The 13,799-nt window shown below is 39.1% G+C and overlaps 1 protein-coding gene across 5 annotated transcripts in view; it reads right to left on the reverse strand.

Annotated features, from left to right (window-relative positions):
• Positions 1–13,799, reverse strand: part of TEX2 (testis expressed 2) — a 57,123-nt gene that overhangs the window by 12,781 nt on the left and 30,543 nt on the right. For all 5 annotated transcript variants that reach the window (XM_009287698.2, XM_009287696.2, XM_019474230.1 and 2 more), the window contains exons 3-7: positions 8,475–8,675; positions 6,506–6,842; positions 5,070–5,317; positions 2,454–2,603; positions 926–1,025 (exon numbers count right to left, since the gene is read on the reverse strand). In XM_009287698.2, coding sequence (XP_009285973.1) covers positions 926–1,025; positions 2,454–2,603; positions 5,070–5,317; positions 6,506–6,842; positions 8,475–8,675 — 1,036 coding nt within the window. The remainder of the gene's footprint in view (positions 1–925; positions 1,026–2,453; positions 2,604–5,069; positions 5,318–6,505; positions 6,843–8,474; positions 8,676–13,799) is intronic.

The raw sequence follows: 13,799 nt of genomic DNA on the forward strand, positions 1-13,799 counted from the left end.
CCTCCAATGAAGTGTTTCCCTTTAGACCAATTAGAAACTTCTCCACCTTGAGTTAAATAATCTCTTTCACTTCTCCAGCCCAGTGTAACAATATGGTGACTAAAGGAGTGAATGGAGTGAGAGGAGACAAGTTAAGAAACCCTCAATAAGCTCAGAAACAATTTAAAATTAAAAACTGCTCTGATTACATGTCTTAGAAGAAAGATGGCATCTGCCTCTCCTCAGCATGTAGAACAAATACTTCTGAAGCTAAAAAACATTAACCCAAGTTTGTCTTTTTGTGAAACTACTTAAGAGTATCCTCAAATACACTCCTGGGACCATACGCAAGCCAGAAAGAACAGAAAAGAAAAAAAACAAGTTCTGATTCATAAAGCAGCAGTATGAAAGTCATTCAGCTTAAAAAAATCCATATTTAATATTAAGGACATAAAATGATGCTGTATTTTGAAGTTTCTTTTCAAAGTAACACTGTATGCTTGTTTTCTGAGTTATTACAATTGCGTTTTCTGAATCACTGTTTTCAGAACAGGGCAACTGCTCTTGAAGACAGACAAATCTGTTTTCTGCTACGGTACAGAATCAGATCTGTCTTCAGGAGATGTGCATTGCTCTCTGTAGCCCATGACAGAGTATCAGATACAGGTCTGCATCTCTGTTGCATGCAAATTTTAGTTTAGTTCAGTAATTATTTCCAATGGAAAGACATGATCATATTTCCATATCTATAGAATTATGTTTATACCAAGCCTGATGCTGCTACTACTGGTGATAGAGACCACTCAGTATCTCCTCAGAATAAGCTCTTATTAAGCGTACTTTCCTCTGATTAAAACACCCACATGATAAACAGATCAAAATTCTGTTCTCCACAGGCACGAAGGCATGAACCTGGCAAAACCAGGAAAGGAAGCATGTATTTTACCTCTGTGATCAACAGAAGGTTTGAAGGCTTGAAGGATCTTCGGCACTGCTATCCCCATGTCAAGCTCAGTTAGAGTTAGCTCATTCATGAAGTATGGCAGCTAAAAGCACAGAATGTAAAAATCAAATCCATGTTATGGAACTAAACATCACTGTTTCCTGAGAGAAGAAAGGTCATTAAACTAAACTTAAGGAATAGATTAAGCTGAAAAGCCACCAGTGAAAGAACACAAATACAATTACACAAAATTTCTTCCAATTCTAGGATTTTGCAGTTACCAGTTTCAAAATAATATTTTAGGGAGAGATTCAGCATCTGAACTTGGAATGTTTTTAAAACTGTGCTGAAGTTCAGATGCTGACCTTAAACCTCCAGCATGCTTTTTAGTCAAAGCATGTAAAGAGCTCAAGAATGAAGTGTAAATCCTATTTTACTGTGAATAAAAATCAAAGACTTCTTTGGATTTTAAATTCAGTCACATATTTTATAGTGGCAGCTATATCAACGTCTCAGCTATTTTTATCTTTGGCAAATTCTTTCACAGCACATTAGCTTTTAAGTCTGTATCATAATTGTAGTATAACAGAGGCACGGAATCACGATGATTTGGGTATCTATTTACTTTAAGTATTTCTAATTGATAGAAATTCTCTCTCCTGTGAACAGATAGTGCTGTAACCTATCAAAAACACATCCACCCCCCATTCTCAGTCTTTCCACTTAAACTCTTTCCAATGAGATGTTTGGGTACCCTGCTGTCACAATTGTGGAAACAGCTAGGGCAGAATTTGGTTACTGCTTATTTCCCAAAGCACACGCAACACTATCTCACAGCTGGTGCTGGCAGCTACATTTCAGAGCTTTTGTCATCAAGACTACATCTTCCTTTGCCTTTGGGAACAGGCAAACTCCTCCCCAAGCATCAGGAGCTAAACAGCCCTGTGATTAACTGCTGCTGTTCAGAAGTTACAGAATGCAAAGGGAGGACCCAGAAGTCATTCAAAAGCATCACTTCTCCCTTCAGCCTTTGAGCTTATGCAGTTGATGCACAATTATACCCCATCACCCCACAGACAGCTCTTTCCCTGACTGTTACTCCCACTGACCTCTCCTGCAAGCAGCGTATGTCTGAAGTTAATAGGAGCACACTAGAATTGTTGTTCCCTGATCTCCTCCATCTTAAAGGCAATCTACAGTTTCCCAAAGCAGATTTCATAACTTATAAGCAGTTCTATTTATCCCTAAAGTAAATACAGCAATACTACTACTTTTTACATAAAAACGTCACAGACACAAATAGTTAATCCAGCTGTAGTTCATTTGAAACTGAAGCAGCAAAGTTAACAAGTTGAGATCCTACAGTGAAATGGATAGCAAAGCTGAACTGGAACTCTGCATCACATTTATTTACTTGTCTTTTACATACAAGTGTGAAATAAGCATTTCTTCTACTGTGTTAAAACTCAAGAGACTATGTGTTTGTTTTCCTCCATAAGGAATGTGTAGTGCAAGTCTCCATATTAGTTACCTTTATTTTGCTAAGTTTCATTTGGATCTTCTTCGACACTAGATCGGACCAATACTTTTCTCCTAAAAAATCCCAAAATATTCTTCCAAGCAAAGCATTCACCCAGGCCTCCTGTTCTTCTTCTTCAGCTTCCACATGGGCATCTGGTAACTGAAAACACAGAGCAGGTTATTCAGCTCTATGAATTCTATAAATTAAGGTCAGAAAAGGCCTCATGTACACTGGGAAGGTCAGTGTTATAGCCCGGGTTAGCTAAGAACACTAAAAGCTGCACAGATAGCAGCTTTACAACCACATCAGCTGGCCTGACATGAGCTTGCTTGTCATCATCCTGACATGCAACAGAGTGAATGAGACCACATAGATATAGATTCACCTCTGGCAATGAAATGAGAAAGTTGTATATAACTTAACCTCTGGCAGGAAAAGCAGATAAGCCCAGAGTGGGCAGACTTAGAAATGCATCTGTAGTAGAGAGACTCTCTCTTCCCAATAGGATCTAGAAGAACAGCTACCCTACTCTTCTTATGTTTTACCAAAAAATAGGAAAGCAAGACCCAATCTTACATCCTTAAATCCAGTTCAGAAACATCACAAATAGATGATAAACAAATGCAGTACAGGGAAACAAATTCTTCCTTTGAGTGTTTGCATATAGGATTCAGGAAACCATGTTGTTCCTTCTGCTGCATTAAAGGTTTTGTTTACAGTCCAAGAGGGTTATGTCTTGGTCTCAGAACACTTGGAGATACATGTTCAGACGTTGCATCACTGAGTATAGACATGAAAGCAAAGGCAGCTGAAATAATTTCGGGTGTGTACATGCTATCATGTATTTCATTAAAACCAGGTGGTTTCCATAAAGGAAAGACAACATACTTAACATCTCTCAACTGCCTGCAATGAAAGGAGAATTTGCCTTTCATTATTACAGGCAGAAATCCTGAAGCCAGCAGAAAAGCAGTGCTTTCTGAGAGGAGCCAGGTAGATGCTACAGTTCTGAACATCATTTCTTGGCAACGGCTGCTCCCAACTGCTGCAGCCTCACGCAGGCAGAATTGCTTCTGCTGTGACGCAAGTTTCCTGGCAGCGCTGTTGATCTATTTATAGAATGATTTCTGACACGTGCCAGATTCAGCAGCGAATTCATCACTGCTTCAGGGGTTGTCGGGGGCTAGAATATCTTTCTTCCTGGGGCAACGCAAGGTGTGTTTATTCGTATGCTATACCATGGCCTCCTACTCCTTTCTGGACATTGTATGAAAGTCTGGCAACAAAGACACATGACATAAATTACATCTTTTAAATGAATGGTGATTGTACTTATCATTAAGGATCCATTTATTAAGAGTGTCATACTTAATATTAAGTTTCTGTTTATTAGGAGTCATTCAAATGCAGTCCAAGAGGCCAAAGAATTAGTGGGAGCTATAGACATTGTTCACTATTATGCTGCTATGTACTCCACAATACTAACACACCAGCCATTTAGTATTGCTTTAAAAGACATTTAAAAAAATGGAAACCATACGATCCATCCATCCATGCCTTATGTCTTTTTGAGCAAGACTGGCCAAATCAAGCTGTAGTCTATACAAGAGCCAATTCCATTTTGGTCCCCCAATCAACCCAAGCAGCAGGTACACTGCAGTAAAAACTGTCCCACTGTCGCCAAAGCCACAGCCAGAAGACCATCAGATACATACTAAAGGCAAATTCCTAACCCTGATCACGGCAACAAGGCCAGGACATCATTCTTGGGAAGAACTGAAGAGGTTAAGCACTTTCTGAAACATGCAACAGAAAAACAGTTCTCGGGTCCAGGACAAAAAAGCACTGCTTCATGTGATCCAGAGTGCACGAGCGAAGCCAAATGTGGGGCTGAAAACAGATTTTGTAGTGTAATATTTGCACTGAAAAACAGCTACAAACAGCATCCAACTTATACTTGTGTTATATGACAATTCTGTCCCAATCAGGTGCTCAGATGCACTCAGGAATGGTAGAAGGCCTTTAGCGTCCCACAATCAGCAGAAAATGAAGATCAATTTTACTACCAAGTACTAAAAATTCCACTTAAATTGTTTCAACAAGCCAGGACCTCAAAAATACGCTTTTAGTTCAATGTACTTTAGAATACATACAGAAAAATTTAACTTTTTACTACTATTGGGAACTGAGGTTTGTGGAATTTTGTTTGATTTTTTTAGTCTGTTTGTTTTAATCTTAAGCATAAGAGGTAAGTTCTTTTGGCACCAATGGTTTTTAGGACACACCTGTGCATTCCTAATGAAGAAAATTTACAGCCATATTGTCTTCAGCTGTACAATCTTTTAGGTACAAGACACTGCAAAAGCCAGAAAAAACACAGACATTCTTGGGTGATAAGAAATCAAACTAAATCAATGAAAAACTTGTATATTACATTAAGAAGAAACTGTGGTCAACAGGGAACTGGCAAGCATGAAAACCCACACTGACTTTGTAAGAAGTTTAGGTCCAACCTGTAGCTTAAGAAATTAATTTTTCTTTCTACATAACTAATTTTTAAAGTAGTAGTTAACAAGATACAATATATCACCACCTCTGATGCACCTTTTGGGGCAGAAGTATTACCTTTTTCACAGCTGTAGGGCTGCTATCTGCACTGAGGACTGGACTACCTGAAGGGCTTTTCTTTTCATGTGGAACACACTTTGCCATATAAATATTGTAGTCCAGAAGCATTTTCTGCCGCACATTGCCAGCCAGATCCTTGTGCTTCGGCTGTGATGCAATTTCTTCTGCACTTCCCTTGCTGCTGCTTCGGCTGTGTGTGAGAACTCCAGATTGACTATCGGTTCTACTGTGTGTTGGCAAGATCCCTAAATTAAAAGGAATAATACCTGTTTAACAGAACAGGAATCTGACAGTCAAATAGCAGAGCGTATGATCAAACACTTAAAGGAACAAAATTAGCTTGCAGATATAGTTTATTCTGAAAAAAGACTATTCAGAGTAGTGCTTTCTCATTTTGAAGGGTAAAAGTAAATTCCACTACTGTGTGCTTAGGCGGTCCTAAACCCAAATTAGTCAATATTTGGTATGATTCAGCACTCAGCAGGATGTGGGACTGGAAAACTCAGCTGATCAATAGCATATTTAAATATGGACACTCACATATGTATAACATATGGCAGAATTCCCAACAGCCCTGCTGGGGAATGCATAAAATAAAAATCAGGTGATTAAAATGTACCTATAACTAAACTTTTTTTTTTAAATTTAATTATAGGTTGTTACTATTAAAAGGACTGTCAAAAGCGTGTAAAACTATTAGAATTTTAATTAGCCATTGGTTTTGCATTTGCATTTCAAGAAGTTATGTGCCAGAAATAATGATGTTAACCAATTTTTAAAAAGCTTCTGAGAGAATAGATAAAGACAGAAAAGCATGAGTCATTCAGATTTAAAATTATATCAGAGAACGGTTTTACATTAATATTTCAAACATTTGATCAATACTGTAGACTCACATGTTTGTTGGTTCAGATGTATGTATTAGCACAGGACTTTTTATTTAAACACAAAAGTGTGTTTGCTTATGACATTAACCTGTGAGAAAGCTCTTTAGTCTTTACAGGAGGCTGGAGTGGAAGGAAGGATGGAGGAAGAAGAATGTGTAATAAGAGGACTGAGTCTAATACTGAAAATACTGACATCAGTTCCAACAGTACAGAAAGGAAAAAAAAAAAAAGGATTGAACAATTCATCCTAACAAAAATTACAGGAGTTGTTACAGTCACTGAAAAATAGTGTATTCACATAAAACAGTCTAAGAATAATAAGAATAGTTGAGGGCATATAGCCAAGTATACAGCCAAGAGAGGAAAAGGCAGGGTGGGAAGGTGGGAATGAGAAGCCAAGATAAGGAGCAGAAGAGTGTCGTTAGCGTTATATTTGTCTGTAAAGATCACTATGGCTCCACAGTTGCTATAACTACCCCTGGGAAAACATAACTTTGGTTTGTTTCTTTTAATAGACGCTTTTACTAGAATACAAAATTTGAATACCTGGCTTGCTCCCACATAAACTGGATGGCTTCTTTGCGTCAGACTTCAGCTTGGATGCGAGAAGAAACCTTCTGAACCATTCCTCCTTCTCCCTACCTGTCCTTCCAAAGAGATAAAGCACTTGATCCTTTTGGCTAGTGTACTTTGCTCCATCCTGAGGTTTCTTGGATTCTTCATTGTTCAAGTCCACTTTTTCAGCAGATAACTTTTCCTCTGTATTCTCTTTATCAGTCTGGGCCTTAGCCATAAAGTCATCCTGTCTAGCAAGTTCAATGCAAATAGGGTACTTCTTATTCCAAATCCGTTTTCGTGCCAGACTCTTGGGAACCAGGGAAATCTGAAGGATAAATGAAAGGGTTAAATTAACTTATTTCAGTTGTATCTTCTGTGTTTCTGTAGTCACATAAAGAACATAGGAACACAAGAGAGAGAGATCCTACATTGGATCTGCTGGGTTTAACTGGCTCTTAACTTATAGCTGGTTGACGTTCAGTCCACTGCTGTCACTAGGTCTTTGATGAGCCACAGCCTTGGAATTAAAACAAGGACCACTCAAGTAGCTTAGACTTGTACAATCGTGGAGAAACTCAGTTTTCATTTAAAAGATCTTATTCTCATAGTTATGCATAAAAAACAGAAAAACCAAGAACCTTATTTCTGTGACCATGGGGTAGGTAATGAGAATCCAAACTGAGTTTTAAAACTCAACTTTTCAGGTCCACCTCATGAAATTGAGTGTTTGAAGTTGGTAATAGTCACATCAAGTATGTAACAATCAAGGAATAAAAGTGATTTTATTCCTTTATTTATAAATTATATTCTAAATTCAGTATATTCAGAGAGAACTGAGACAATGCAAGTGATGAAAAGAGTAATAAGAGTTAAAAATTCTAATCTAGGGGCTAAACTTACCCATGTTCTCCAAAAACTGTGGGTAAATACCTTAGAGAATAGCCATAATTTGTTCATTATGTTCAGGGCACCCAGCACTTTTGCAATTAATTGGGGGTGGTGGGAGGGGGAAAGTACTGGAAATTTTTCTAAGAAACCATGGAGAACAATTCTCAGTCAAGTGCTCTTGTAGCATGTGATAGCTTTGCTTGTCTTCATTATGGGGAAACAAATCTGCAATAGGCAGGAATCTAAGTTTTTGCTTTATCTTTTTCACCGTCTTCCTTTAATGGAAAGCAGAGCTGACAGCAAGCTCCTTTCCCAGACTGATTCAGGGAAACGAAGGTTTTCCTCACTGTCGCCTTGGTCCCTCTCTCCCTCTAACTCCCACAGCCAATTGAAGCATAGTTTCCTCCTACACCGGTACTGCCAAGCCCTCTATTGATGCAGCACATTAAAAAAATCCATTCTTTTAATAATGGGGCATTGATGTATTACTTAATACAATGCAAATACAATCCTTCACATGGCAACTCTTCACAGATTTGAGGGAGGCAAATAACTTGTAGGAAAACTGTCCCAGCATTATTCTTCATGCACTCTTCCAACCGCAAAAATCCCAATCTCCTTCCCTAGACAGTGGGCACCAACAGCAAGATGTATCCTCTTCTACATCCTTATACAGTGTACATTCCCCCTTCAATTGAAATGCAAATGTTGCCTGAACTGCCTTGGGACAGAGACAACCACGAAAGATTATGCATTTTGGTGTAAGCTTCAGAACAGTCACGCAGTAATCTAATGTATGGGGAACAATTCTCTAAACTCCCATGTGTTAACTTCTGTTTTGAACTGACAGAGGAAAATCATGCTTTTCTTTTACTGTGTAAATACGTAATTTTTTCTAAATCCTGCTCAATCTTCCTCCCCAGCATAATCTTTTGCAAGTTAGTCACGACAACAGTTTTGTTTACATAATGACAGCACATGAAACTAGAGGAGTGAAAAAATTTTCAAAATTTAAAAAAAAAGTTTCAAAGTATTCTTTGTTAAAATCGCATATAAGTAAGGCACTCACCTTGCTCTCTGTAAGTTCATAAATTTTCTGGCTGACATATGTGACTTCAGGCTTTGGCTCATTGTACACAGCCCTTCTAGAAATATTTTTATTGGGTTTTGAAAGTCTTAAGGTGCTTCCTTCGAGTCGCACATAGACAGAGTGAGTCAACGTAGCATGGTATGTTTCTGGATCATAATTATAAATTTCATTCATCCATCCCTAGAGAAGAAGAAAACACTTGTTAACAGGCTTTTAAGATGCTGGAAAAACAAGTACAGCACGTACATCGAAGTTTTAAATAATTATCCAAGCTTTTGCCAAAGTTATGTCACTTACTATACAAATACAACAAAGCAGTAAACGCCCTAAATGAGGTAGCACCAAACTGACAGAGCACGAGATGAGGACTGTATCCCAAGCACACAATTTGTTTTTCTGAGTAAATCATTTTGTATATGTAGTGCAGTGCTCTTCCACCTCATCTTCATGAAATGCTGTGAGATCCGCAGACGCAGGCTTGCTGGGAAGAGCCACAAGGCAGCCAGTAAGAGCGCGCTGCAGAGCAGCCCGTCTGCTTACAGCAAGCACGGACATTTTAATCACCAACAGTCGAGGCAGAGCAAACAGTCTGTCTGCTTATAGACAGCACTGACATTTTAATCGCCGACAATTAAGGACTTCGTGGAAGACCACAATGGAGTTTGTTTTAACACACCATCACTGTTTAACATAATTTAACACGTTGTGTAACTGCCCAGTTACAACACAGGAGTCATACATGTGGGGATTAAATTTCATTCGTTTCTGTGCAGTGAAAGAAACAGAAAACAAACAAACCAGCCCTGCTGTAACAAGCCCGTAAGTGCTGACTCTAACCACGGGGGTGATGTTACTCCTCTAACACCTGCTTACAGAAAATGAAAGATGATAAATGGGGCAGAAGACAAACCAGAATACTCATTCAAGGAGGACAAGTTTTCCTTCTCTTAACCTGCCCTACAACATACTTTGATAATTACTTCTACCTGCACATCAAAACCTTAATTCAACATACTCAGTACTCATTAACGTCAACAGAAAGCGAAGGAGATAGCCTTAAACAGATGTACCCTAGAGCATGAAGTAAAATGGCATCTTTATAAATATGGGTGAGTATAGTAGGGGGGAGAGCAGCTGCTGCTGGAAAGTGGGGAGAGCTGAATGAGCATCCCTCGTATTTTTCAAAACAAAAAAGTTGTAACTACCTTATGCAAAACATCCCAGAAATTACTGCAACATCTTAACTTATTAAAGAAGTTTCCACCCACACATAGAAATGTAAAATTTATTTTAATGCTCATTTACTTCAGCACCATATAATTTCTCAAAGTAGACAGCATGCACTTTCTTAGGTGCCATAGTAACAGTGATATCTATGTTTTGTTTACTCCAACATCTAGCTCCATTTTCACTATAAACCCTGGAAAACCTAGATAAATTACCATTTCTTTTACGTTCAGGAAAGATTAACTCATTCATCTTTGCTCAGCTCCAAAGCAGACTACCTCTTTTATTAAGAGAGATACCTATACCAACACATGCTCTTTGAAGAAGCTTTGTGCTTGGGTTTTTTGCTTACTCTGGGTTATATACAACTACCATATAGGAAATACAATGCATGAAGAAGAGTTTTCTGTAAACCATCAAGGTTCTGCACAGCAGGGTTGATGCATGTTTGAGCACACCCCATTTCCTTCCTAGAAATTATTAAGCCAAGACATCTTTCACCAGATAGCAATTAATTTTCAGCCAGGAACTCCAGCTGGACTTACTGAAGCACAAGGACATCACATGAGTTGCCTAAAGCCACTATGAGCCATTCACTCTGTGCAGAACTGGAATATCCATATGGCCCACAGATCTCTGGAGGGACTCCCACCTGCCCCCAGATCAGATCTCCGAGCTATTTCTAGCTCAGACACCGAAGTCTGGAGCCTGCAGCCAGGCAAATGTACAGACAAAAATTTGCTGCCTCAAAAGTTTATTGCCTTCTCCTGCAAGGCGGTTCAGCTGAAGACCACACAAGCTGGCACAAGGAGAAAGGGATACTTGGAAAGTGGATCTTTATATGAAGCTTAGCCACACGAGCCCTTTTTATAACTGTAATGAGCTATGATGTTATTTTCAGTAGGAGGGTTGGAAACCTCCGGGTATGTGTGGTACCCAAGAAGGAAGGTCAGAGTACATTTGAAGTTTCCTTAACATCCTGCTCGAGATGGAAATGGCTGGAGTTTTCTGACACCAGCACTTGAGCTGAACAGAGGACATGTAGCAATGAAAACAAGGCATGATTTACACATCATTCTCTTGACTGCCACGTACTATAGTGAGAAGTAAAAATCCATGAACACAGCTTCAAAGATGAAAAGCTGAGAGTTGAGACGACATGAACACCTTGGGACACACATCAGATGCGCAAACTTTGCTATACCTTCTCAGCAGCTATACGACTGTTATCCAACACCCTTATAGCCATGTTTAATTTTATCCCTCCAGCACATACTGAGATGTCATAGCCACATCTGTGATAAAAAGGCGCGAGGCCCACCCTATGTTAAGTGACTTAACCAAGTCCAGTGAACCTCTGGTAGCACAGGGTTCTGAAGCCATCTGGTGTGTCATCCACTAGACCAGCACCTTTCCTATCCCATTTCTTCTATAACAGTGCCAGTACCAGCCTTTCTGCCAGAAGATTTCCTTACCCTACACAACTAAACAGCAGAGGAGAGGCCCTTTTGAAGATCGCCACCTTCTTCCCAGCAGCAGCAGCAAGACACACTGAATTTAAAGGGCAAAAATAAACAAAACAGAATCTCTGCTTCCTCAGTTTGTATAGTCCCGCTTCTCTTTCAGCATTCGGGAGCCTTGGAAAGTCCCACCTGCTTTTCTGATCCCTACCATGCACCCAGGCTTTCCACTTCAAACAAATGGATTAGCTATATAATCTGCCAAACACATAATTCTCAAACCCCATACTGCCACCTCTCCTGCTCGCTGTACGTAACAAACCCAACAGAAGTGCAAACACTGCTTCTCATAGCACAACCATCAGGCTATTAGTGACTGAAGAACCTGTCCAAGACTTTTAATGATTTCCAGCTGCCTAAGGTACCGAAAGTTCAAAATCTAGAACTGACAGAAGGTAAATCCATTTCCCACCTAAAACAGCAGCCTACATAGTGATTTCTATACAAGGAAGAGATTGGCTGCTTCATGTATTTGAGGCATAGCCCAAAAACCAAAAAGATACACAATTTTAAATTCAAATATTTCGGGTTTTGTTTTCAGACAGTACCTAGCCAACAGTCAGGATGAAAGAGATACCATACCGCACTACTACAAACCCTCCTTGTACATAAATTTTTAGTTTCCTAGTTTCTAAGGAAGCACTGTTTCCTTTTTGCACTCAACTTTCAAGTTATTTTGTAACACAGAAAAACATTGCATGGCTGAGAGTGAAATGTTAATACTTCACCAAATGATGATTCTTCAACTCTATAATGAATCTGAAAATGTGTGTCAGCTGCGGGAATTTTTTTCCCCAATATATCTAACTGTTAAAGGGGGAAATGACACTATCTGCCTTCTCACTTCAGCAATTTTCATTTTTGTAAATTGTTTCATCTAGCATAAAAACCATTTTTTAAGAAGGTTACCCAAGAAACCCCAAGATTCATTCCAAAGTTCCTGTGTTTTAAGAAGAATTTTAGCAGAAATACCTCCGCCCCTCTCTTTCCAAAAAGAAATTGGAACAGAAGATTCACAGCCTACGGAAACCATTTTGCAATGAATCTAAACAGAGAAGTTATGTTACTGTAACGTGCTAGCAACAGATGAATTTTCCCAAACTACTGAAACAACAATGGATTTCCTTGTGTAGGAGAAGAGTGACTGTATGATGGGTCTTTTTTGTACTAGCGAAGTTGTTAAAATAAGAAATTTAGTAATTCAGGGAGGACAATGACCACAGTCATATGCTACTCTGCAGCTGCTTGCCATTTACACTGATCCTGTGATCTCCATTTATAAAGGTCAGCAGTTTCTCTGAATTCACAGCTGAAATTAGGAGAAAGTGCCTCACCATCAGTTTGGTAACTAATCTGAAAAAGTATCCGGTCAGAATATTGGGCAGCACGGCTTTTATAGCAAAGGTCACAGCTACTATTCAAAAACCCATACATGCGCTAACAGATCTGGCCTGTTTGTTAGACAGCGGAGACTGAACTGGCTTTCAGAGTGCAGCACGTCACCTCTGTCACAGCAGGGCTACCACTAAACCGGCCCTGCGGGGAACGCACGGGTCTGTGGAACACAAGCACTTGCATAAAATGGCTTTAAAAGGCCCACCTCAGTTTACTTTTCCTCCTTCATGACTCCGGGCTACAAATTTTTTTATTCGAACTGCAGTTCAACAGAGTAATTCATGCGAGTAAGAACTGCAGGGTCAGGCCCCGTAGAGTATCAACTTTTTAATGTTACTTAGTTTAAGATCTCAGGCATGTTATATCTTAACCCAAGAGGGGAGGTTGGGGGGAACTGCAAAAGATCCTTACAAAGCAGCCAGCGGGCTGGGGGGCACAGACCAGGTCTGCAAATAAAAATAAATAAAAATCATTACTTCTATGATATTTTCAAATACATAAATAAAAGAATCGGCAAGTCAACTTCACAATAAAAGCCCAAATCTGGATTATAACTGCCCCCAGAGTTTCTCAGTGATATTAACAGACCGATTAATATACATTATCATTAAATGATATAATCAAATGCTCCAGCACCAAAATTCTCGAAAGACTGTTGATCACTCAAATCACACTAATTGTATTAGTATCCCTCTCATTACCAGTATTTTATAATACTTCAATAGTATTTTGCTTGATAAATGAGGAAAAATGTAACGCAGTTTTTTTGAGCTTTTATTGACAGGGAATCTAAAGACACAAAAAAGGTCTAAGGTGGGCAGAAGCAACCATCACCTTAACATTGTCTAACATCACCTAACATTTGTCTGCCAGAGGCCACTATCAAACATGAAATCCCTTGGGTGACATTCAGGAACAACATGCTGGTAAAAAGCCTCCTCCTTCTGTACAGCTATGGTTCAAAAAGCTTCACTTCTCCAGCAGGCACTGCCAACACAGTCTTCTCACAAAAGTTCTTTCTAATGGAAAGGGTAAATTTATCGTTTCCATTTTAGCTGTTACTTAAAACTTTTTGTATCAGCCAGCACAACACAAGAGAACGCACACTTGAAAAGGCCAATAAGGAAGTTAGAAAAGACTAACACATTAAAGAAGAAAAAAA

The sequence above is a fragment of the Aptenodytes forsteri genome, unplaced genomic scaffold (genome assembly GCF_000699145.1).
Source record: "Aptenodytes forsteri isolate BGI_AS27 unplaced genomic scaffold, ASM69914v1 Scaffold153, whole genome shotgun sequence".
In the NCBI taxonomy this organism is placed as follows: domain Eukaryota; kingdom Metazoa; phylum Chordata; class Aves; order Sphenisciformes; family Spheniscidae; genus Aptenodytes; species Aptenodytes forsteri.